Here is a 26,807-nt window from a genome sequence, read left to right as displayed (position 1 = left end):
CTCCAATCCATTCTGAGTGCAGCAGCCAGGGTTGTATTTCTATCAGGCCGCTTCACTGACACCTCTACCCTGTGCCAGTCATTGCAATGGTTACCCATTCACCACAGAATATAATACAAACTCATCTCTCTCACCCATAAAGCTCTTCACAGTTCTGCACCGCCCTAGATCTTATCCCTCTTTCTATCACACCTCCCGTGACTCCGTTCTGCAACTGATCTAAGACTAACATGCTCCTTAATCCGAACCTCACACCTCCGTCTCCAAGACTTCTCTCATGCCACTCCAGTTTTCTGGAATGCACTGCCCGAAATGATCAGACTAATATCTAGCCCCCATGTCCTCAAACGTGTTTTAAAAACACATCTGTTTAGACAAGCCTATCACCTCAGCTCAACAACCTAACGCTTCACTGTCCCCTCCTAAATGTTAATCTTAATCTGCTCCTGCCTATTCATCTGTCTCTACATCCTCCATGCACCAAATAGCACACGGTAACTGCTCTTAGACAGATACTGGCTGATGACCATGTTATACCTATTGTGTCCCCCCTTTTCCATATAGATTGTAAGTTTGCAAGCAGGGCCCTCACTCCTCCTGTAACTGTTGAAATGTGATATATTGTATTGTTTATATTGTCTGTACATGTCCCTACTTAATTGTAAAGTGCTGCGGAATATGTTGGCGCTATATAAATAAAATTATTATAGGGATGGATAGAGATAGTAAGGCCATGGTCCCACTATCTCTATCAGTATTTGCTCAGTATTTTTTTCTCAGGAGTGGGAGCCAAAACCAGGTGACAAACAATCAGAGAAAAGGTATAATAGAAACAAGTGCACCAATTCAGAATTTATTTCCCACTCCTGGTTTTGGCTCCCACTCCTGAGAAAAAATACTTACTTAATACTGACCGACTGCAGGGACCCCAACCAAACCCCGACGAACGTTTAGGCCCTCACCTCCCCTTTCGCTTGCCAATAATATACCAGGTACAACTTGATGGGGGAAGATCGGTCACAGCTTTATTAAATTAAAAGTAAAGTTTCAAAATTATCAATTTTTCCATATTCTCAAAAGAGAGGGAGGGTGGGACAAGCGATTCCAGAACCACATTAGAAAGGAAGGAGGTTGAGATGTCTCTAGGTTTATATACCTATGGGCCGGCTTGTGCCAGCCGTCCCTTTTACTTTATTGGTCCCTTCGGGGACTTCCCATTTCTCTCTGGTGTTGTTCTACAAAGCGACTCAGCCATAAGTGCTGCAGCTGAAGCTCCACTAGTGCCTGCTGCTGCTCAGTCTCTCCAGCATATGCAAGGTGGAGTTACACCTTGTTGTTACGTTACATATGAGAAGGTGAGAGAGAAGGCAGAAATTACACTGCAGAGCATACAGGCGAGCAACAGCAGAAAGCATGCACACTGTACAAACTTTCAGCTGTGTAACGGGTCTGGGAGGCGGAACCACTGAGCAACTTATACAAGGGGGCGGTCCTTGTAAGGAAGCGGGTGGCGACCAGGGAAGACAGGCAGGCGGTCACAGCAGGTGACCGGGACAGTCTCAGGGTAAACGGGCAGGAGGTCACGGCAAGTGACCGGGACAGTCTCTGGGTAAACGGGCAGGAGGTCACAGCAAGTGACCGGGACAGTCTCTGGGTAAACGGGCAGGAGGTCACAGCAAGTGACCAGGACAGTCTCTGGGTAAACGGGCAGGAGGTCACAGCAAGTGACCGGGACAGTCTCTGGGTAAACGGGCAGGAGGGCACGGCAAGTGTCCGGGACAGTCTCTGGGTAAAGGGTAGGTACGACCTGTGACGGCTGAGCCTCCAGGTAGGCTAGCAGGCAGATGGCAGATGAGTGCTCCCAGGTGAGCTGGCGAGAGTCTCTGGACTGGCAGGTGGTCACAGCACGTGACGGCGGAGCCTCCAGGTAGGCTAGCAGACAGGTAGCAGGTGAGCGCTCCCAGGTGAGCGGGCAAGAGTCTCTGGACTGGCAGGTGGTCACGGCATGTGACGGCGGAGCCTCCAGGTAGGCTAACAGGCAGGTAGCAGATGAGCTCTCCCAGGTGAGCGGGCAAGAGTCTCTGGACTGGCAGGTGGTCACAGCACGTGACGGTGGAGCCTCCAGGTAGGCTAGCAGGCAGGTAGTAGATGTGCGCTCCCAGGTGAGCGGGCAAGAGTCTCTGGACTGGCAGGTGGTCACAGCACGTGACGGCGGAGCCTCCAGGTAGGCTAGCAGACAGGTAGCAGGTGAGCGCTCCCAGGTGAGCGGGCAAGAGTCTCTGGACTGGCAGGTGGTCACAGCACGTGACGGCGGAGCCTCCAGGTAGACTAGCAGACAGGTAGCAGGTGAGCGCTCCCAGGTGAGCGGGCAAGCTGGTCCATAGACAGACTGACAGGTGTCGGAAGGCAGACCGTCGGACCTCAGGCAAGCAAGCAGGTAAGCGGATAACAGGCAGGAATCAGACAGCAAACTGGCAGGAAACTGGCAGGTAACTGGCAGGTAACTGGATACGGGACCTGAGGGCTGAAGCAGAGTAGTGAACAGTGCAACAACATTGCTCGGGCACCTCCATTTTGGAGGAGGTGCCTTATATATGGAGGGATCCTCCGGCCATTGGCCGGGGACTCCTTAGGGCGACGCGCGCGGCCCCTTTAAGAGAGGGGGAGCGCGCGCGCCCTAAGCACAGTGACCGGGGGAGAGCGGGCGCTGCAAGCAGAGCGGGAGGAAGCCGCCGGGCACGGAGCAGAGAGGTGAGGGGAACAGCGTCCCTGCCTAGCAGGAGGCAGGGACGCCGACGCTACAGTACCCCCCCCTTTAGGCCCCCCCTTTTTTAGGCCAGACAGAAATTTAGCAAGGATGAGAGGGGCATGGATGTTCTCCCGGGGCTCCCATGTTCTCTCCTCAGGACCAAACCCCTTCCAATCTACTAGAAAAAAGGTCTTTCCTCTTACCCTTTTGGTGGCCAGAATGTTCTCTATCTCAAACTCGTCTTCAGCAGAAACCGGAGCAGGAGGCGTACCTGTAGACTTGGAAAAGGAGTTAAGTACCACGGGTTTGAGAAGAGATACATGGAAGGAGTTAGGGATCCGTAAGTTGGCCGGGAGTTTCAATTTATAGGCCACCGGGTTGATCAATTTGATAACCTCCAGTGGGCCGATGAACCGAGGCCCTAACTTATAGGAAGGAATCTTGAGCCGGACATATTTGGATGAGAGCCAGACTTTATCTCCGGGATGAAATTGTGGGGAATCCAGGCGTTTTTTGTCGGCGTGTCTCTTCATCCGCTCGGACGACTGAAGGAGTGCGGATCGGGTACTCTCCCAAATGGAGGAAAATTTGCTAACGAGAGATTCCGCGGCCGGGTTGTCCACAGAGGTGGAGACAGGAAAAGGGATCCGAGGATGCTGACCAAAGACTACAAAAAACGGGGATTTAGAAGAAGATTCGCTCTCGTGATTGTTGTAAGAGAACTCGGCCCATGGTAAGAGATCCATCCAGTCTGAATGGTGGGCATTAACGAAGTGCCGGAGGTAACTGGTCAAATTCTGATTGATCCGCTCCACTTGACCATTGGACTGTGGGTGGTAAGCGGAGGAGAAGTCCAGGGTGACGTCGAGCAGTTTACATGTGGAGAGGCAGACCATGGAGACGGAAGATGTGGCGGATAAAGTCTTTAGCTAGCTCGGGAGCAGACGGGAGGCCTGGCAGGGGAATAAAATGAGCCATTTTGGAAAATGCGGTCAGCGACCACCCAAATGACCGTACAACCGGCAGAGACGGGGAGATCTGTTATGAAGTCCATAGCTATATGTTGCCACGGGGCAGCAGGTACTGGCAGAGGAAGAAGGCGGCCGGCAGGCAGGTGTCTCGGAACTTTGTTGCGGGCGCAGGACACACAGGCAGAAACAAAGTCAATTACATCCTTGTGCAGGGTAGGCCACCAGTAGTGCCGGGTAATAAGCTGGAGGGTCTTTTTCTGACCGGCGTGCCCAGCTAGCTTAGACGAGTGACCCCAGTGTAGAATCTTCTCCCGATCGGACTCCGTTACGAACGTCTTACCGGGAGGGAGACGATTTAGGCCCACGGGGGCTACCTGCATTACTCTGGCGGGGTCGATGATGTGTTTAGGCTCCTCCTCAAGATCAGACACCAGAAAAGATCGGGACAGGGCGTCAGCTTTGATGTTTTTGTCAGCCGGACGAAAATGAAGAATGAAATCAAAGCGGGCAAAAAACAAAGACCACCGGGCTTGGCGCGGGTTAAGTCTCTGGGCACTCTGGAGATATGCCAAGTTCTTGTGGTCAGTGTAAATTATTACCGGGTGGAGAGCCCCCTCGAGCAGGTAACGCCACTCCTCCAGTGCCATCTTAATGGCCAACAATTCTCGGTCTCCTATAGAATAGTTGCGCTCAGAAGAGGAGAAAAGTTTGGAGAAAAAGCCGCAGGTTACCTTTCTTCCGGAAGATGATTTTTGGGTAAGTACCGCCCCAGCTCCGGAGGAGGAGGCGTCCACTTCTAAGAAGAATTGTTTGTTGCCGTCCGGACGATGCAGCACCGAGGCGGAGAGGAAGGCCTGTTTTAAGGAAAGAAAGGCCTCCTCAGCCTCGGGCGGCCATTCTCTGGGGTTCGTACCTTTACGGGTGAGCGCAGAGATAGGGGCGGTCCGGGAAGAGAAGTGCGGTATGAACAGGCGGTAATAGTTGGCGAAGTCCAGGAACCGCTGAATAGCCTTCAACCCCTCTGGTCGGGGCCACTTCTGGATGGCAGACAGTTTCTCAGGATCCATTTGTAGACCTGTCTGAGAGATTATGTAGCCCAGAAATGGAAGAGAGGTCTGCTCAAAGATGCACTTCTCATATTTAGCGTAGAGGTGGTTCTGCCTGAGCCTGAGCAGGACCTGACGAACGTCCCTCCGGTGAGTAGGAAGATCCGGAGAGAAGACCAAGATATCGTCCAGGTATACCACCACGCAGGAGTAGAGAAGATCACGGAAGATGTCATTGACCAACTCTTGAAAGACGGCAGGAGCGTTACAGAGACCGAAGGGCATCACAAGGTACTCATAGTGGCCGTCCCGGGTATTGAATGCCGTCTTCCACTCATCCCCCTGACGGATACGGACCAGGTTATACGCCCCACGAAGATCCAGTTTGGTGAAGATTCTAGCCCCCCTCAGACGGTCAAATAATTCAGGAATAAGCGGAAGGGGGTATTTATTCTTCACAGTAATCTGGTTTAGGCCTCTATAGTCTATACATGGACGGAGTGAGCCGTCCTTCTTTCTGACAAAGAAGAAGCCTGCTCCCGCCGGGGAGGTAGATTTCCGGATAAATCCCGGGGCCAGGTTCTCCTCAATATATTCAGACATGGACAGGGTCTCAGCAGCGGACAAAGGGTAGATTCGCCCACGGGGAGGAGTAGAGCCGGGCATCAGGTCGATTGGGCAGTCGTATGGTCTATGAGGAGGTAAAGTCTCTGCCTCTTTTTTATTGAAGACATCCGCATAAGACCAATAGGGAACCGGAAGACCGGGCAGATTGGCTGGGGTAGGAGAAGGACGGGCAGGACGAACGGGAACTAGACAAGTCTTATGGCAGTCCTGTTCCCAGCGAAGGACCTCTCCGGTCTGCCAGTCAAGCACGGGTGCATGTTTCTGGAGCCAAGGCAGGCCAAGCAATAGTGTGTGAGAGAGTCCAGGCAGAACATGAAAGGAGATGCTCTCAGAATGCAGCATTCCCACCTGTAGAGTCAGAGATTTGGTGATGAGTTGGATGGGATGTGGTAAGAGACCCCCATCCACGGCGGCGACAGATAAAGGTACGGCCAGAGGTTTGGTGGGAATGCGGTATTTTTCTACCAGGGATTGAGAGATGAGATTTCCAGCTGCTCCAGAGTCAAGTTGAGCCAGTTCAAAATAGCGGTTCTCTCCGCAGAACATAGAAACAGACAGCATCAGGGATGGAGAGGGTTTACTTTTGTCTAGGGCGACCTCTCTGAGCGATCCTAGACACAGGCGTTTCCCGACCTCTCAGGGCAGGAACGGATCCAGTGCTCCTTACTGCCACAGTAGAAACAGCTCCCCTCGGCACGACGTAAGTCTTGACCATCTTGGTCTGGTCGACCTGCATAGGCTCAGGTGAGTGTGCCTGGGGAGAAACAGAGGGAGTGACGGGTTTCTGGAAGGAAGGGACTAGACGTGGAATCCTCCTCTCACGGGTGACCTCCCTAGCGCGCTCCTGGAACCGCATGTCAATCCGGGTGGCAAGTGTAATCAAGTCGTCGAGAGTGGTAGGAATGTCCCGACCGGCGAGTTCATCTTTAATACGGCCGGACAGACCCTCCCAGAAGACGGACACCAGAGCGTCGTTATCCCAGGCCAACTCTGAAGCAGGGGTACGGAACCGTATGGCATATTGGCCCACGGTGAGACTCCCTTGACGGAGGCGTAGCAGAGATGAGGCGGATGAGGTCTTCCGTCCGGGTTCGTCGAAGACCTTCCGGAAAATCGTGAGAAAGGCTGGCAGGTCAGACACCAGAGGGTCTCCTCTCTCCCATAGAGGATTTAGCCAAGCCAGTGCCTCCTCTGTGAGATGGGACATGATGAAGGCTACTTTGGCCCGGTCGGAATTAAACTGGTGGGACTGGTGTTCAAAGTGCAGGGTGCACTGGTTAATGAAGCCCCGAGCTTGAGCGGAGTCGCCTCCGAAGCGAGGAGGTGCAGAAAGCCGGATTCCAGAGCAGGATACCATGGTATTGGTGGGCAGCGGAGCTGCCGGGTTGCGAGTCATGACACTAGCGGTGGTTGCTGGTGGGGCAGTCAAAGTGTCCAGGCGAGTATTGACATTCCGCAGGTGACCCAGGATGGACTCCTGTTGGGACCTCTGTCGGGACAGTTCATGACAAAGGTCCAAGAGCGAGGGAGCTTGGGTGCCACCGGGTTCCATGGCCCGAGCAAACTGTAACGGGTCTGGGAGGCGGAACCACTGAGCAACTTATACAAGGGGGCGGTCCTTGTAAGGAAGCGGGTGGCGACCAGGGAAGACAGGCAGGCGGTCACAGCAGGTGACCGGGACAGTCTCAGGGTAAACGTGCAGGAGGTCACGGCAAGTGACCGGGACAGTCTCTGGGTAAACGGGCAGGAGGTCACAGCAAGTGACCGGGACAGTCTCTGGGTAAACGGGCAGGAGGTCACAGCAAGTGACCGGGACAGTCTCTGGGTAAACGGGCAGGAGGTCACAGCAAGTGACCGGGACAGTCTCTGGGTAAACGGGCAGGAGGGCACGGCAAGTGTCCGGGACAGTCTCTGGGTAAAGGGTAGGTACGACCTGTGACGGCTGAGCCTCCAGGTAGGCTAGCAGGCAGATGGCAGATGAGTGCTCCCAGGTGAGCTGGCGAGAGTCTCTGGACTGGCAGGTGGTCACAGCACGTGACGGCGGAGCCTCCAGGTAGGCTAGCAGACAGGTAGCAGGTGAGCGCTCCCAGGTGAGCGGGCAAGAGTCTCTGGACTGGCAGGTGGTCACGGCACGTGATGGCGGAGCCTCCAGGTAGGCTAACAGGCAGGTAGCAGATGAGCGCTCCCAGGTGAGCGGGCAAGAGTCTCTGGACTGGCAGGTGGTCACAGCACGTGACGGTGGAGCCTCCAGGTAGGCTAACAGGCAGGTAGTAGATGAGCGCTCCCAGGTGAGCGGGCAAGAGTCTCTGGACTGGCAGGTGGTCACAGCACGTGACGGCGGAGCCTCCAGGTAGGCTAGCAGACAGGTAGCAGGTGAGCGCTCCCAGGTGAGCGGGCAAGAGTCTCTGGACTGGCAGGTGGTCACAGCACGTGACGGCGGAGCCTCCAGGTAGACTAGCAGACAGGTAGCAGGTGAGCGCTCCCAGGTGAGTGGGCAAGCTGGTCCATAGACAGAGTGACAGGTGTCAGAAGGCAGACCGTCGGACCTCAGGCAAGCAAGCAGGTAAGCGGATAACAGGCAGGAATCAGACAGCAAACTGGCAGGAAACTGGCAGGTAACTGGATACGGGACCTGAGGGCTGAAGCAGAGTAGTGAACAGTGCAACAACATTGCTCGGGCACCTCCATTTTGGAGGAGGTGCCTTATATATGGAGGGATCCTCCGGCCATTGGCCGGGGACTCCTTAGGGCGACGCGCGCGGCCCCTTTAAGAGAGGGGGAGCGCGCGCGCCCTAAGCACAGTGACCGGGGGAGAGCGGGCGCTGCAAGCAGAGCGGGAGGAAGCCGCCGGGCACGGAGCAGAGAGGTGAGGGGACCAGCGTCCCTGCCTAGCAGGAGGCAGGGACGCCGACGCTACAAGCTGTATCACTGAAATATTTATGGGTAGGTTTTCAGGAAGCTCTGCACCACCAAATGCAGCACATGTGCCAGGCAATGGATGTGCATCAAACCAGCTAGGCCCAGAGCTGCTACGAGATTTCACCCATTATCGCACTCCACCAGGCCAGGCTTGAGGTTCACAGCACTGCTGTTTGAACCCTATCCACAGGTCTTGCGCGTTGTGGGATTTGTCCCCAAAGATGGGTTTCAGAACAGCCTGCTGTCGTTTCCCCATGGTTGTGCTGAAGTTGGTGATGCAGGTCTTACTATGACCAGATGAAGAGGCGGTGGAGAAAGTGGAGTAGGAGAAGGAGGCAACCTGGACAGAGAAACGTCCAGCAATCCTCGTGGTGGTAGTACATGCGCTAGAATGTCTTCCGCCTCTGTCCCAGCCGCCACTACATTTACCCAGTGGGCAGTTAGGGAGATGTAATGTCCCTGGCCGTGCTTACTGGTCCATGTATCAGTGGTTATGTGGACCTTACCACTGATGGCATTGCGCAGTGGACACATGATTTGGTCTGCAACATGTGTGTGCAGGGCAGGGATAGCCCGCCTGGAAAAGTAGTGGCGGCTGGGAACAGCGTACTGCGGGAGGGCACCCGCCATCAGTTTTTTAAAACTGTCCATCTCCACAAGCCAGAAAGGCAGCATTTCAAAAGCCAGGAATTTGGAAATGCTGTCATGCAGGACCATGGCTCATGTGTGGGTAGGGAACTATTTCCTCTTTCTTTCGAGGGTTTGAAGGATGGAGAGCTGACCTCTTCCATGGGACGGAGTGGAGATGCTTGGTGACACTGGTGGTGGTGCTGTCACATTCTCATTGCGGGGAAGCAAGCGGCCCTGTTGCTCTTGAGCGGGAGAAAGAGGCTGGGACCGCAGCAGAAGAGGGAGCAGGAGGAGACTCAGATCTGTCATGCTTTTTTAAGGTGTGTATTCCACTGCACCTCATGTACTGCATTCAGATGCCTTGTAATGCAGGTGGTGCTCAGGGTCAGAACATTTATGTCTCGCTTCAGGTTCTGACGGCACAGCGTGCAAACCACCCTTCGCTTGTCACCAGCACATTGGCTGAAGAAATGCCATGCCAGGGAGTTTGTTTGAGCTGGCTTTGGTGCTCTAATTTCCTCAGTGCAGTGGGCTGTAGCAGCCGACATACTGGCTAGGGGCTGACCGATGTGCTTTTGCACCTTGCTCCCTCTTTTGCTGTGCTGTGACCACCTCCTCTTCCTCCGAACTGCACACGTCACAAGAATGGCTGTCGCTTCATGTTGGGTCTAGGACCTCATCATCCCCTGCATCATCTTCCACCCACTCCTCAAGCTTGCCCTCTTTGCCGGTCTGCATACTGCAGAAAGACGCTGTAGTTGCCAACTGCTTTTCGTCATCCTCTGAGATGTGCTACGGTGGCCCACTGACCGTGTGCACTAGCCCTCCCACGTTCTCATCCTCCAACCTATCAAGTGGTTGGGCATCAGTGCACTCAGTCTCTTCCACTTCTTGGGCAAGGCCAGGTGGATGGGCACAGCCAGCGGAGTCATCAAAAAAACAGAAGAGACTGCTGCATGACTTTGGGCTCAGACTGCTTTGCTGATTTGAAAGAGGGTGAGGTAGAAGAAAGATGTCCATGGTCATCACGTGCCAACTCTGTGCTTTCTGCAGGGGACCGGGTGAAAGAAAATGTGAAGGAACTGGAGGCACTCTCAGCCATCCAATCTAACTCCGCCTCAACATGTTCTGGCCTCACTATTCATGTAGCGGTACTTGGCCCAATGAAATGATGCAGAACGTCCTGTCACTTGTGTGCACCAGAGGAAGGTGTTTCACGTGGGCACGTAGCAGGCACAGAATGATCACATCTTCTCCCTGCAGCCGATATACCACCATGGCCACATGAACGTTCCCTATTTGATGCTCTGGTCATTTTTTTAAGTGTTTTTTTTAGGCACACTACTTGGACGGACACGGGTGCAGAATATGGGTCATTGGACGCCGCTTCACAGTACAGATGGACAATCAACCTTGCTGAATTTAATTGAATCTCAGCAGAAAGCATCGCCCTGTAGACTTCAGAATTCATCTGGTTGCTTCTGTCTTCAGTCACATCATCAATAAACATTAGTTTATTAACATTAACCCCTTTAAAGCCCATGACGTACTAATACGCGTCTGTGCCCTGGGCTTTAAGAGCCTGACCCGTATTAGCACGTCATCGCGATCGCGCGCGCACACAGGCTGTGCGGGCGCAATCGCCGCCGGGTGTCAGCTGATTGTCACAGCTGACACCCGGTACTATGTGCAGGGAGCAGTCCCGCACCGCTCCCGGCACATTAACCCCCGCAATGCTGTGATCGAAGTTGATCGCAGCATTGCGGTGGCTTAGGGGAGGTGATCGGTATACTCACCTCCTCTTCCGGCCTCCAGAGCTGTCTGCCGCGGCTTCCCGGATGTTGCCATGACGACCCGATGTCGTCATGACAACATCAGGGTCACCAGACAGCAGGCAGATTGTTTGGTCATGAGCAGTGCACGACCAAACAATCTTATCACTGAACAGCGCTAACTGCCTGCATAGCATAGGGATGGTGCTCCATCCCTATGCTGTGCAGGCGATCAGAATGAAAAAAGTGAAAGTCCCACAGTGGGACAAAGTAAAAAAGTAAAAAAACTCCCAGAAAGTGAAAAAAAAATAAAAAAAAAATTGTAAAAATATGAAAAAAATAATCCACTAAAAATAAAAATATAATGTACCCATCAATAAATATTATTATGAAAAAAAAACAAAACAAACAATAAAAGTACACATATTTGGTATCGCCGCGTCCGTAACGACCTGACCTATAAAACTGTTCCACTAATTAGCCCCTTCAGTGAACACGGCAAAAAAAAAAAAAAAAAAAAACGAAGCAAAAAACAATGCTTCATCATCATACTGCCAAACAAAAAATGGAATAACACGCGATCAAAAAGACGAATATAAATAAAAATGGTACCGCTGAAAATGTCATCTTGTCCCGCAAAAAACAAGCCGCAATACAGCTCCAACAGCCGAAAAATCAAAAAGTTAAAGCTCTCAGAATAAAGCGATGCAAAAAAATAATTTTTTCTATAAAATAGCTTTTATTGTGTAAAAGCGCCAAAACATAGAAAAACGATATAAATGTGGTACCACTGTAAACGTACTGACCCAAAGAATAAAGCTACCTTATCAATTTTACCACGCGCGGAGTATAATAAAAAATAAAAAAAAAAACAATTCCTGAATTGTTGGTTTTTGTTTATTCTGCCTCCCAAAAGCTGAATAGAAAGCGATCAAAAAATGTCACATGCCTGAAAATGGCACCAATAGCAACGTCAACTCATCCCGCAAAAAACAAGCCGTCACATGACTCTGTCGGCCAAAATATGGAAAAATTATAGCTCTTAAAATATGGCGATGCAAAAACTAGATTTTACAAAATATGTGTCTTTTAGTGTGTGACAGCTGTCAATCATAAAAACCCGATCTGATTCTGGTATCTCTGTAATCGCACCGACCCGAAGTATAAAGTCGTCTAATCACTTATACCGCACTAGGAACGGCGTAAAAAATAAACACTAGGGCTGGGGTTGTGCTAATGTTAGGGTTGGTGGTGTTGTTTTTTTCAAAAGTAAAAAAAAAAAAAAGAAGATGACGATATGGCAACTAGTGTTGAACGCAAGTGCTCGCTACTTGAGTTTGCATCGGGTGCTCGGGTATGCACTGAGTATTGCGGGTGCTCGAGTCTCCGCCCCATATGCTTCACGGCCAAAAAAACCTCGCGGGGATTGCCTGCCATGCACGAGCGATCCCCGCATGTTTTTTGGGGTGTCTAATAACCATGAAACATGCGGGCGGGGACTCGAGCATTTCACTTGAGCACCCGTGATACATGGTGCATACCTGAGTACCCGATGCAAACTCAAGTAGCGAGCACTTGCGCTCAAGAGTAATGACAACTTATTCAATATGATGACCTAATGTTATCAAATTCTGTGTCGTACCTCTGGGTTCAAAATGTTCACTATACCCCTTAATAAAATCCTTGAGGGGTATAGTTTCCAAAATGGGGTCACTTGTGGGGGAGCTCCACTGTTTAGGCACATCAGGGGCTCTCCAAACGCGACATGGTGTCCGCTAACAAATTGAATGGAAAATTGGCTCAAATTGTTAGCAGACACCATGTTGCGTTTGGAGAGCCCCTGTGTGCCTAAACATTGGAGCTCCCTCACAAGTGACCCCATTTTGGAAACTAGACCACCCAAGGCACCCATCTAGATGCATAGTGAGCACTTGGTACCCCCAGGTGCTTCACAAATTGATTCGTAAAAATGAAAAAGTGTTTTTTTTTCCACTTTCACATTTTTACGAATCAATCTGTGAAGCACCTAGGGGTTCCAAGTTCTCACTATGCATCTAGATAGGTGCCTTGGGGGGGTCTAGTTTCAAAAATGGGGTCACTTGTGGGGGGTTTCCACTGTTTAGGCACATCAGGGGCTCTCCAAACGCAACATGGCGTCCGCTAATTATTCAAGCAAATTTTACAATCAAAAAGTCAAATGGCACTCCTTCCCTTCCGAGCGCTGCCATGCGCCCAAACAGTGTTTTTTCCCCACATATGGGGTATATGCGTGCCCAGGGGAAATTACAAAACAAATTTTGGGGTCCATTTTTTCTTGTTACCCCTGCGAAAATAAAAAAAATTGGGTCTAAAGTAACATTTTTGTGAAAAAAGTTAAATGCTCATTTTTTTCTTCCACATTCCAAAAATTCCTGTGAAGCACGTGAAGGGTTAATAAAGTTCTTGAATGTGGTTTTGAGCACCTTGAGGGGTGCAGTTTTTAGAATGGTGTCACTTTTGGGTATTTTCTGTCATAAAGACCTCTCAAAGTGACTTCAAATGTGATGTGGTCCCTAAAAAAATGGTTTTGTAAATTTTGTTGGAAAAATGAGAAATCGCTAGTCAACTTTTAACCCGTATAGCTCCCTAACAAAAAAAAAATTTTGGTTCCAAAATTGTGCTGATGTAAAGTAAGCATGTGGGAAATGTTATTTATTAACTCTTTTGTGTCACATATCTCTCTGATTTAAGGGCATAAAAATTCAAATTTTGAAAATTGCTAAATTTTCAACATTTTCGCCAAATTTCCATTTTTTTCACAAATAAACGCAAGTCATATAGAAGAAATTTTACCACAATCATGAAGTACAATATGTCACGAAAAAACAATCTCAGAATCAGGGGGATCCGTTGAAGCGTTCCAGAGTAATTACCTCATAAAGTGACAGTGGTCAGAATTGTAAAAATTGGCCAGGTCATTAACGTGCAAACCACCCTCGGGGGTAAAGGGGTTAATGGTGTTGCAGCTTTTGTGGCCTTTCAGAAAACTTGTGTATATACTGGTAGACCATGTGACACTCAGATTGCACATAGGTGGACTTCCTTCCAATAAGCATGTGGCTTAAGAACGTAATTTCTTGCACCAGAAATTTTTAGGGGCTTCATCGGAAAAGGGGTGAATACATATGCACATGCTAATTTTTAGTTATTTGATCAGATAAATTTAACTTATGCCTATATTTTTCACTTCACCACCTTCACACACAAATCAGATTACAAAAATATTTAAACACAGGTTGTAATATATTAAAAGAGGTAAAAAGCCAAAGGGGGGTGAATACTTTTGCAACCCACTGTAAATTTTCCATGGATATTTATTTATTCAGGACTTGTTGTTGTAATAAAATGTAGTGGTTTACAGGATTGTTCACCAAAAAGAATTATTGTAGCAAAATACAGAATATGTAAAGTAGTTACAAAGTAATAGTCCATTTGTCCATAATTAACTCATTATATTAGTTTACTTATCTTTCCCTGGATCCTGAAAGGAAGTTTAAGTCTGTCTGTATTAACGTCATGGCCCAAGATGATTCAGGACTAGAAGCAAGTGTCAGGCCTTTATCCATGAGTGTGAATGTCCAAGCTCTAGAACTAACAGGAGCACATGTCAGCCTCTGTATGTAGGCCCAAAATGGAGAAGGGACAAGAGCACGTGTCAGCTACAGGACATAGACCCCGAGTGAAGAGAGCATAAATACCCCCCTTGTGTGTCATGTGGTATAAATATATGTCCTGAAATTAATACCTGTTTCTATGTATGGCGTTACTATCTACCCTAAGCTAAGTGTACAGAAATAACACATCTAATGTCAGCAAAGCCTTCCATTAGGGTGAAGCCATGTACCCAGTGCAGAGTTGGGATTGGAAATTAATAATTTGATTTGACTTAATATTTAACAAATCCACAGAAGACAACCGTGGTGGACGATTGCAGAATCCTTTCCATGGTGAAGAAAAAACAATTCACAACATCCACCCAATTGACGAACACTCTCTAGGAAGTAGAGGTTTCAGTATCTAAGTCTACCACAAAGAGAAGACTTCATGAGAGCATATAGAGAGAGTTCACCACAAGGTTCAAACCATTAATTAGCTTTAAAAATAGAAAGGCCAGATTAGACTTAGCCAAAAAACATCTAAAGAAGCAGACCAGTTCAGGAAAAGCATTCTTTGGACAGATGACACTAAAATCAACCTGTAACAGAATGATGTGAAGAATAAAGTATGGAGAAGGCTTGGAAGATCTTATGATCCAAAGCACACCTCATCATCTGTAAAATATGGTGGAGGCAATGTTACGGCATGGGAATGCATGGCTTACAATGGCAATGGGTCACTGATATTTATTGATGATGTGACTGAAGACAGATCAACCAGATGAATTCTGAAGTGTACAGGGCGATACTTTCTGTTCAGATTCAATTAAATGCAGCAAGGTTGATTGGCTGGAGCTTCACAGTACAGATGGACAATGACCCAAAACATCTGCAACAGCAACACAGGAGTTTTTTAAATCAAAGAAGTGGAATATTCTGCAATGGCCGAGTCAATCATCAGATCTCAACCTCATCGAGCAACATTTCACATGCTTAAGACAAAACTTAAGACAAAAAGACCCACAAAAGAGCAAAAATTTAAGTGAGCTGCAGTAAAGGCCTGGAAAAGAATCACAAAGGAGGAAACCCCGCGTTTTGTGACGTCCATGGCTCCCAGACTTCAGGCAGTCATTCCCTGGAAAGGATTCTCTACAAAGTATAAAATGTACATTTTATTTATGATAAAGTTGATTTATCAAATTACTTTAGAACCCAAGAAATTAAGAGTCTCTATGGAAAAATGGTTTCAAATCATAAACATTCCACAAGTTATTTTTGTTCAACCCCTTTCATTAAACCTGAAAGTCTACACTGCAATTGCATCTCACTTGTTTCATTTTAAATACAAAATAGTGGAGCTAAACTCCACCTGCAGCTGTTAAAGGCACATGATGGTTGCTTAAATCGGCCATCATGTGCTGGGAAAGATGTGGGCTCGGCCTGCAAGCAAGCATCAAATGCAGAGACACGACTTTTGAGGTACAGTACAGACCAAAAGTTTGGACACACCTTCTCATTTAAAGATTTTTCTGTATTTTCATGACTTTGAAAATTGTACATTCACACTGAAGGCATCAAAACTATGAATTAACACATATGGAATTATATACTTAACAAAAAAGTGTGAAACAACTGAAAATATGTCTTATATTCTAGGTTCTTATATTCTAGGTTCTTCCTTTTGCTTTGATGACTGCTTTGCACACTCTTGCATTCTCTTGATGAGCTTCAAGAGGTAGTAACCAGAAATGGTTTTCACTTCACAGGTGTGCCCTGTCAGGTTTAATAAGTGGGATTTCTTGCCTTATAAATGGGGTTGGGACCATCAGTTGTGTTGTGCAGAAGTCTGGTGGATACACAGCTGATAGTCCTACTGAATAGACTGTTAGAATTTGTATTATGGCAAGAAAAAAGCAGCTAAGTAAAGAAAAACGAGTGGCCATCATTACTTTAAGAAATGAAGGTCAGTCAGTCCAAACAATTGGGCAAACTTTGAATGTGTCCCCAAGTGCAGTTGCAAAAACCATCAAGCGCTACAAAGAAACTGGCTCACATGAGGACCGCCCCAGGAAAGGAAGACCAAGAGTCACCTCTGCTTCTGAGGATAAATTTATCCGAGTCACCAGCCTCAGAAATCGCAGGTTAACAGCAGCTCAGATTAGAAACCAGGTCAATGCCACACAGAGTTCTAGCAGCAGACACATCTCTTCAACAACTGTTAAGAGGAGACTTTGTGCAGCAGGCCTTCATGGTAAAATAGCTGCTAGGAAACCACTGCTAAGGACAGGCAACAAGCAGAAGAGACTTGTTTGGGCTAAAGAACACAAGGAATGGACATTAGACCAGTGGAAATCTGTGCTTTGGTCTGATGAGTCCAAATTTGAGATCTTTGGTTCCAACAACCGTGTCTCTGTGCGACGCAGAAAAGGTGAACGGATGGACTCTACATGCCTGGTTCCCACTGTGAAGCATGGAGGAGGAGGTGTGATGGTGTGGGGGTGCTTTGCTGGTGACACTGTTGGGGATTTATTCAAAATTGAAGGCATACTGAACCAGCATGGCTACCACAGCATCTTGCAGCGGCATGCTATTCCATCTGGTTTGTGTTTAGTTGGACCATCATTTATTTTTCAACAGGACAATGACCCCAAACACACCTCCAGGCTGTGTAAGGGCTATTTGACCAAGAAAGAGAGTGATGGGGTGCTACGCCAGATGACCTGGCCTCCACAGTCACCAGACCTGAACCCAATCGAGATGGTTTGGGGCGAGATGGACCGCAGAGTGAAGGCAAAAGGGCCAACAAGTGCTAAGCATCTCTGGGAACTCCTTCAAGATTGTTGGAAGACCATTTCCGGTGACTACCTCTTGAAGCTCATCAAGAGAATGCCAAGAGTGTGCAAAGCAGTCATCAAAGCAAAAGGTGGCTACTTTGAAGAACCTAGAATATAAGACATATTTTCAGTTGTTTCACACTTTTTTGTTAAGTATATAATTCCACATGTGTTAATTCATAGTTTTGATGCCTTCAGTGTGAATGTACAATTTTCATTGTCATGAAAATACAGAAAAATCTTTAAATGAGAAGGTGTGTCCAAACTTTTGGTCTGTACTGTACATGCACATAAAAAGTCATTAAGGGGTTAACTATACAACTGTCAATTTTTTTTGTACAATTTGACAATAAAATATATAGTATTTCCCCATGTGAGTTATTTTTGGTTCAACAAAATATGATTTTCAAGTAAATAATTTATTACATTCTAGGTATGATAATGGATTCTGCCCATGTGGGATTTTTGATGTTTAAAATGATACCATTTTGGGTTAAAACATTTCACACATTCTGAGCATTAAAAAGGCTTCCCCCCTGTGTGAGTTCGCTGGTGTCTAACAAGAATCGATTTCCGGTTAAAATATTTCCCACATTCTGAACAAAAATATTGTTTCTCCCCTGTGTGAGTTCTCTGATGTGTGGTAAGATGTGATTTCTCTGTAAAACATTTCCCACATTCTGAGCATGAAAAAGGTTTCTCCCCTGTGTGAGTTCGCTGGTGCTTATCAAGATGAGATTTGCAGATAAAATATTTCCCACATTCTGAACATAAATACTGTTTCTCCCCTGTGTGACTTCTCTGATGTGTAATAAGGTGTGATTTATGTAAAAAACATTTTCCACATTCTGAACATAAATGCGGCTTCTCCCCAGTATGAATTCTCTCATGCCTAGCTAGATCTGATTTCTGGTTAAAATATTTTCCACATTCTAAACATGAATGTGGCATCTTCCCAGTATGAGTTTTCTCATGCCTAACAAGAATTGATTTCTGGTTAAAACATTTTCCACATTCTGAACATGAATGTGGCTTCTCCCCAGTATGAGTTCTCTGGTGACTAACAAGAATTTTTTTACAGTTAAAACATTTTCCACATTCTGAACATGAATGTGGCTTTTCCCCAGTATGAATTCTCTGGTGACTAACAAGATGCGATTTCTGGTGAAAACATTTCCCACATTCTGAACATGAATATGGCTTCTCCCCAGTATGAATTCTCTCATGCCTAACAAGTTCTGATTTCTGGCTAAAACATTTTCCACATTCTGAACATGAATGAGGCTTCTCCCCAGTATGAATTCTCTGGTGACTAACAAGAATTGTTTTCCGGTTAAAACATTTTCCACATTCTGAACATGAATGTGGCTTTTCCCCAGTATGAATTCTCTGGTGACTAACAAGATGCGATTTCTGGTGAAAACATATCCCACATTCTGAACATGAATATGGCTTTTCCCCAGTGTGAATTCTCTCATGTTTAACAAGAACTGATTTCTTGTTAAAATATTTTCCACACTTGGAACAAGAAAATTTCTTCTCCTCTGTGTGTTTTTTTTGATGTTTAACAAAAGATGTTTCGAGGGGAAAACTATTTCCATATTCTGTATGTGAAAATGTCTTCTTTACTTCAACAGCAGATTGTTTTTCTAGGCCTCTTTTGTGACTTTTATGTTTCTTAGTAATTTGTAATGAATCAGAAGATATGAACTGTTTCAAAGGATCAGATGATAGATCTTTGCTCTGAAGGGATGATGGTATATCTGGAGTAATGACATTCACTTCAACTGTATCCTGTGTGATCTCAAGGTCAATTGAAGATGTCAGTTGTCCCTCTGATCTCCTGATACTGTCACCTGCCAAGAATAAAACCAAATATGAATAAAATATCCTTGAAATTTAAATGTTTTAGCATTTCTACTTAAAATGTCCTTAGAAATGGCAAGTTATTTAGCAAAATTGAATTATTCACTAAGACCATGACAACTCACAGTCTAATAGAGAATCTAATAGTATGAACCAGTAGAGCGTGGTGTTCAACTGCTTTTTCATTATGCCTCCCAAATATTGGAATAAAAAGCCACCAAGGAATCATAGAATGTTAGAGTTGGAAGGAACCTCAAGGGTCATCGTGTCCAATCCCCTGCTCAAAGCAGGATTCACTAAACCATCTCAGACAGATGTTTGTCCGGCCTCTGTTTGAAGACTTCCATTGAAGGAGAACTCACCACCACTCAGCAGCCTGTTCCACTTGTTAATCACTCTCATTGTCAATTTTTTTTCGAATATCAAATCTGTACCTTCTCCCTTTCAGTTTCATTTCATTGCTTCTTGTGTTTCCATGTGCAAATGAGAATAAAGATGATTCCTCTATACTGTGACATCCCTTCAGATATTTGTAGTCAGCTATTCAGTCTCCTCTTAGCCTTTTTTGCAAGGTAAACATTTCCAGATCCTTTAACCATTTCTCGTAGGTCATAGTTTGCAGCCTGCTCACCACCCTGGTAGTTCTTCTCTGGACTTGGTCCAGTTTTTTTAAGTCTTTTTTAAAATGTGGTGCCAGGAACTGTATACAGTATTCCAGATGGCGTCTGACCAAACAGGAGTAAGAGAGGGATAATTACTTCACGTGATCTAGACTCTATGCTACTCTTAAAATATGTCAGAACAGATTTGTCTTTTTTTGCTGCTACATCACACTGTTGACTCATGTTTAGTCTATGATCTATTAGTATACCCAAGCCTTTTTCAAACTTGCTGTTGCTTAGTTATATTCCTCCCATTCTGGAAATGACATTTTAGTTTTCCTTGCCCAGATGTAGAATCTTGAAATTCTCCCTATTAAATACCATTCCATTAGCCGCTGCCATTATTCAAGCTTATCTAGATCCTTCTGAATCCTTTCTCTGTCTTCTCTAGTGTTTACTATCCTTCCTACCTTTGCACCTCCTGTAAATTTGATTAGTTTACCTGCAGTTTCCTTATCTCGATCATTTATAAAAACGTTGAACAACACTGGGGCCAGGACAAAGTCTTGTGGTACCCCACTGGAAACATTCTTCCAATTGGATGTGCAACCATTTTTAGGGCCTCTGCAAATGGCGTGTTACATCTCCTCTGGGATCAGTTCCTGTGACATCTTTTGTCACCAGGAGCCGCCTTATTCATTCTACGAGTGGCGATGGTGATGGAAGAGATGTCAGAACCAGAAGCTCTGGGTGGCACAGGCTCTGTTCAGCCACTAAAATTAGTGTGACTTGTACCAGTATTACTGTCCAGTCTGGCAGTATAGGTGTGTGTGCAGTCCAGCTGGAATAATCAGCTCCCTGCTTCAGGTAATTGGAAAGCACCACATCCTACTAAAGCTCGAAGCATATTGCCGGAAGATGCCAGATACAGCCTTGTTCTCCTTGGGTTTAGTCCTCTGTGCTCAGCTTGTCTATTTGTTTCCTGTTGTGATCCCAGCCCGTTTACGGACTATTCTTGTGTCTTCCGATTTTGTATTTTATCCGCTCTTCTGGTTCTGACCTGGCTATCTGACTATCCTTCTTGCCATCTCGCACCACCGAAAAGCAGCTAACTCCCTGGCTACAGCCTAGGGGCCATGTCTAAGTTCAGATCTATGTATAGAGCTTAAAGGGTGAGGAGCAGGGCAATCCCTGGAATCTGGATTATAAAATAGCTAGTGCAAAGCATTTTTGTAGCCATCTTTTAAGCTGCCAAATGACTATGAACAGTGCCCCCGTTACATTGTGCCTGCAAAGCATTCCAGCAAAATCTGTGTTTTAATAGCTAAATGGCGCTTCTTCACTTCTGAGCCCGACCATGTGCCCAGACAGTAGTGTACAACTGTATGTTAGTTATTGTTGGATTCAGGAAAATAAAATAATTAATAAGGTCCATTTGTTTCCTTATTAATTGGCTGCGGGAAGTGGTTAAATCAGAGTATTTTGGGCAGTAACTACTGTAGTCAGAAACTGTGACTATAGACAATAATACATCTACTCAAATGATCAACAGTCTACATCAATAAAAAAATTTGTAATTAATGATATGCAAATTGCCTCCTCAGAGAAAAAGAGGACTTGAACTCTATAGCGCCACCTATTGAAAGCAGCAATCCTACAAGTCACAATCAACCCTTTAACGAGTTGTGCAATATGACTTAGGATAAAAGCCAAATCAGAATCTCAGTTTGCAGACACGGTGTTTCAGACTGTTGGCCCTCGTCAGTGCAAAGTATGAGAACTGATTTGGCTAGATGAGAGGCTCTGGACTGAGGTCTAAGGGGTAACATTTCTCCTTGTGGAGAGTGACATACCAGCTCTGGCATGCCAAGGTAAGGAGGCTTATTCACCGTGCAATGCTCCTTTGAGAAATGTTATATGCAAATTGCCTCTTCAGAGAAAAAGAGGACTTGAACTCCATAGCGCCACCTATTGGAAGCAGCATGAAACCTCTCTGGAGTAATTAGAGTATGTGGCTTGGTGGCTCCTGGCAGTCTAAACTATTGTAGGGGGGCAATATTTTCAGTCCAATGAGTTTCTTGAAGAAATATTATACATTTAAAGAGAACTTTTTACAATAGGGCGAAGCTGAGGTGGCGTAAATTTAAATGTTGGCCATTTGGCAGAGGCAAAGGAGTTCTTTTTTAAAATACTGACAGGGAGTTGCAGAATGAACCTGTAAAAAAGACATAAAATAAGAAAAACATGTTGCATCCCGAACAAGAATGTATGTTGGAGGTGGGAACTCTGATACTAAACTAGATTTGCACGCATTTATGATGGACCATTGGAGCTGCTATGAGTCCTGACCAGAAAGTTAGAGAAAGTATTAGTGATCCACATTACAGGAGCGATTGTGCAGTAATCTGAATTTCTTAGAATAGAAATATATACAAGCCATGCCAACACATCTCCTGCAGCTGTGAATAAATGTATATTACAGCCATCAGCCACGCACAACTTAGAGATATATCATGGCACAGGTGTAATGTTTTTTATGTAGTTTATTGCAATAATCTTTGAAGTTAGTCAGTTTTAATATAAATTGAAAAGTCAGGATAAAGGGAAACTCTGTTGTTATTGTACAGAAATTCACACTTGGCCCTCACTGCACTCCGCTTTCTCTTAGAGGCCCATCATCATCATAATTTGTATTCAAGTGATTTTCTAACTTGCCAGCACATTCTACGTACGCTGGCATTTGGCTTTGTAGTTCACAGATCTGGGCAGGTAAGAGTCAGCATCTTCTAATTCCAGGGGGTAGGTGGATCCTACAGATTGTAAGCTCTATAGAAGAAGGGCATTCAATGTCCAAAGTAATTTGAACAACGTCAAGTGAAGAAGAATGTGGTGGTTTAGCGGTAAAATGGTGATCACATGATTGCTATGTGGCCGGACTACACAGCTGATAAAGGAGAAAGGTCATTGTCAGAATTCTGATGTCTTCCTGTGGACTGACCCCTAGTGGCTGCTATTGATCATAATTTCATAAATGTGCGGCATTTCCACTCCTTACTACTAGAGGCTTCAGTTTGTGAAATTGCCCTTTACTAAGATGGAAGATGTGGAACCTGTGGAATCCATCTTATTTCCTTTTTGGGCTTACTTATAGCTGCATGAAACTTTCACTCCTTGCTTGAATATTGTGTCTAGCCGTCAGTCTAGTTCCAGTCTCCAGCTTCTTAGAACTGTCTAAGACCATGTTCACACGTTTAGTATTTGGTCAGTATTTTACATCAGTATTGTAAGCCAAAACCAGGAGTGGTACAATCAGAAGAAAAATTATAATAACAACACATGCACCACTTCTGCATTTTTCACCCACTCCTGGTTTTGGCTTACACATACTGATGTAAAATACTGATCAAATACTGAAAATGTGAACATGGCTTTACCCAGACTGTTCCAACTCCTCCCCTCCCCTTCCAATAATTTGTGACTTCTCTGCAATTAGTAGTTACTACTCACTTGGGTGGTTTTCTGTAGGAATCTCCTCTTTATACCGCTCATCACTCCTCACATATGTCTCTGTAGTATTAATATGGGTCAGATCTTCACTCTGAAACAAATATTGTAAAAATCACATCTATGATCAGCTCTAATCCTGACATCTCCACCGTTCTCATTACACAAGTATAAAACATATAATACTGGTGGATAAAATAAGACTGAACACAAGACCTTCACAGCCGTCTACACATCATAGGGGAGATCTCATGACACCTTCTCTCCATCTACCTTATAATCCTGATGAACATCGGGATCTTCTTGTTTACAGTCCTGTGGAAGAAGAGGACGGGGACATCTCTCTGGTGTTGTCTTCTTACTGGATAGAACTGGTGGAAACACATATAGGAAATTAATTCATTCTTACAAAGCCATGCACAACCTGTCTCCTCCATATAACTGTGACCTAGTCTCCCATTACATACCCGCACGCATCCTCCGATCCTCACAAGATCTCCTTCTCTACTCCCCTCTTATCTCCTCCTCCCACAATCGCATACAAGATTTCTCCCGTGCTTCCCCCCTACTCTGGAACTCTCTACCCCAACACATCAGACTCTCGTCGACCGTGGAAATCTTCAAAAGCAGCCTGAAGACCCACCTCTTCCGACAAGCCTACAACCTGCAGTAACCACCGCTGCATGACCAGCTCTACCCTCACCTAATGTATCCTCATCCATCCCTTGTAGATTGTGAGCCCTCGCGGGCAGTGTCCTCGTGCCTCCTGTACCAGTCGCTGTCACACTGTGTTCAAGATTATTGTACTTGTTTTTGCTATGTATACCCCTTTTCACATGTAAAGCGCCATGGAATAAATGGCGCTATAATAATAAATAATAATTCTTTACATACAGATAATTATAGGTCGTGTGTTTTTAGTCCTATTACCTGGTGATGTAAGGGGCTGGGAAACCTCCATCATGACATCCTTGTACAGATTTTTGTGTCCTTCTAAATACTCCCACTCCTCCATGGAGAAATAGATGGTGATATCCTGACACCTAATAGGAACCTGACACATACAGTGGGAAAAAGATAAGTATTTGGTACACTGCCAATTTTGCAAGTTTTCCCACCTACAAAGAATGGAGAGGTTTGTGATTTTTATCGTAGGTACAAACTATGAGAGACAGAAACTTAAAAAAATCCAGAAAAATCACCTTGTATGATTTGTATATAATAATTTGCATTTTATTGCATGAAATAAGTATTTGATACAATAGAAAAATAGAGCTTAATATTTGGTACAGAGATCATTGTTTGCAATTACAGAGGTCCAACGTTACCTGTAATTCTTGACCAAGTTTGCACACACTGCAGCAGGGATTTTGGCTCATTCATCCATACAGATATTCTCCAGATCTTTCAGGTTTCATGGCTGTCGCTGGGCAACATTGAGTTTCAGCTCCCTCCAAAGATTTTCTATTGGGTTTAGAACTGGAGACTGGCTAGGCCACTGCAGGACCTTCAAAATGCTTAAGGAGCCACTCCTTAATTTCCCTAGCTGTGTTTTGGGTCATTGTCATGCTAGAAGACACAGCCATGACCCAACTTCAATGCTCTTACTGAGGGAAGGAGGTTATTGGCCAAAATCTCATGATACATGACCCCATTCATCCTCCCTTCAATATGGTGCAATCGCCCTGTCCCCTTTGCAGAAAAGCACCCCCAACATATGATGTTTCCCCCACCGTGCTTCATGGTTGGGACGCTGTTACATAGTTAGATAGGTTGAATAAAGACCTACAGTACAGACCAAAAGTTTGGACACACCTCATTTAAAGATATTTCTGTATTTTCATGACTATGAAAATTGTACATTCACACTGAAGGCATCAAAACTATGAATTAAGACATGTGGAATTATATACTTAACAAAAAAGTGTGAAACAACTGAAAATATGTCTTATATTCTAGGTTCTTCAAAGTAGCCACCTTTTGCTTTGATGACTGCTTTGCACACTCTTGGCATTCTCTTGATGAGCTTCAAGAGATAGTCACCGGAAATGGTCTTCCAACAATCTTGAAGGAGTTCCCAGAGATGCTTAGCACTTGTTGGCCCTTTTGCCGTCACTCTGCGGTCCAGCTCACCCCAAACCATCTCGATTGGGTTCAGGTCTGGTGACTGTGAAGGCCAGGTCATCTGGCGTAGCACCCCATCACTCTCCCTCTTGGTCAAATAGCCCTTACACAGCCTGGAGGTGTGTTTGGGGTCATATTCCTGTTGAAAAATAAATGAAGGTCCAACTAAACGTAAACTGGAAGGAATAGCATGCTGCTGCAAGATGCTGTGGTAGCCATGCTGGCTCAGTATGCCTTCAATTTTGAATAAATCCCCAACAGTATCACCAGCAAAGCACCCCTACACCATCACACCTCCTCCATGCTTCACGGTGGGAACAAGGCATGTAGAGTCCACCCGTTCACCTTTTCTGCATCGCACAAAGACACGGTGGTTGGAACCAAAGATCTCAAATTTGGACTCATCAGACCAAAGCACAGATTTCCACTGGTCTAATGTCCATTCCTTGTGTTCTTTAGCCCAAACAAGTCTCTTCTGCTTGTTACCTGTCCTTAGCAGTGGTTTCCTAGCAGCTATTTTACCATGAAGGCCTGCTGCACAAAGTCTCCTCTTAACAGTTGTTGAAGAGATGTGTCTGCTGCTAGAACTCTGTGTGGCATTGACCTGGTCTCTAATCTGAGCTGCTGTTAACCTGCGATTTCTAAGGCTGGTGACTCAGATAAACTAATCCTCAGAAGCAGAGGTGACTCTTGGTCTTCCTTTACTGGAGCGGTCCTCATGTGAGCCAGTTTCTTTGCAGCGCTTGATGGATTTTGCAACTGCACTTGGGGACACTTTCAAAGTTTGCCCAATTTTTCAGACTGACTGACCTTCATTTCTTAAAGTAATGATGGCCACTCGTTTTTCTTTACTTAGAATTTGTATTATGGCAAGAAAAAAGCAGCTAACAGTCTATTCAGTAGGACTATCAGCTGTGTATCCACCTGCCTTCTGCACAACACAACTGATGGTCCCAACCCCATTTATAAGGCAAGAAATCCCACTTATTAAACCTGACAGGGCACACCTGTGAAGTGAAAACCATGTCTGGTGACTACCTCTTGAAGCTCATCAAGAGAATGCCAAGAGTGTGCAAAGCAGTCAAAGCAAAAGGTGGCTACTTTGAAGAACCTAGAATATAAGACATATTTTCAGTTGTTTCACACTTTTTTGTTAAGTATATAATTCCACATGTGTTAATTCATAGTTTTGATGCCTTCAGTGTGAATGTACAATTTTCAAAGTCATGAAAATACAGAAAAATCTTTAAATGAGAAGGTGTGTCCAAACTTTTGGTCTGTACTGTAGATCTATCAAGTTCAAATTTCCTCCACCAATTGTACATTTTGTCATTAATTTAACTATAACTCACGATGTTATGTGTAGTGAGGAAATTATCCAGCCCTTTTTTAAAAGCTATTATAGTGTCTGCCATTACTACCTCTTCTGGTAGGGCATTCCACAGTCTGACTGCTCTAACTGTAAACAACCCTTTCCTATTTAGCTGCCAGAATCGCCTTTCTTCCACCCGTAATGAGTGCCCCCTTG

At 45.7% G+C, this 26,807-nt stretch overlaps 2 protein-coding genes across 10 annotated transcripts in view; both read right to left on the bottom strand.

Annotated features, from left to right (window-relative positions):
• The window catches only part of LOC141271850 (gastrula zinc finger protein XlCGF66.1-like), a 341,588-nt gene that overhangs the window by 65,412 nt on the left and 249,369 nt on the right, over nt 1–26,807 (bottom strand). The window lies entirely within an intron of this gene.
• The window catches only part of LOC141271835 (uncharacterized), a 164,886-nt gene continuing 155,483 nt past the window's right edge, over nt 17,405–26,807 (bottom strand). For 7 of the 9 annotated variants that reach the window (XM_073682011.1, XM_073682017.1, XM_073682013.1 and 4 more), the window contains 4 exons: nt 24,086–24,209; nt 23,429–23,526; nt 23,159–23,249; nt 17,405–19,039 (listed from right to left, as the gene is read on the bottom strand). In XM_073682011.1, coding sequence (XP_073538112.1) covers nt 17,703–19,039; nt 23,159–23,249; nt 23,429–23,526; nt 24,086–24,209 — 1,650 coding nt within the window. In that variant the 3' untranslated portion in view covers nt 17,405–17,702. Of the gene's footprint in view, nt 19,040–23,154; nt 23,250–23,428; nt 23,527–24,085; nt 24,210–26,807 lie in introns of all 9 variants that reach the window. The other 2 variants (XM_073682012.1, XM_073682018.1) reach the window with 2 other exon arrangements.

Source organism: Phyllobates terribilis, unplaced genomic scaffold (assembly GCF_046119375.1).
Source record: "Phyllobates terribilis strain yellow unplaced genomic scaffold, ASM4611937v1 Scaffold_5__5_contigs__length_657084704, whole genome shotgun sequence".
Lineage (NCBI taxonomy): Eukaryota > Metazoa > Chordata > Amphibia > Anura > Dendrobatidae > Phyllobates > Phyllobates terribilis.
This window is presented reverse-complemented; position numbering and strand designations above follow the sequence as displayed.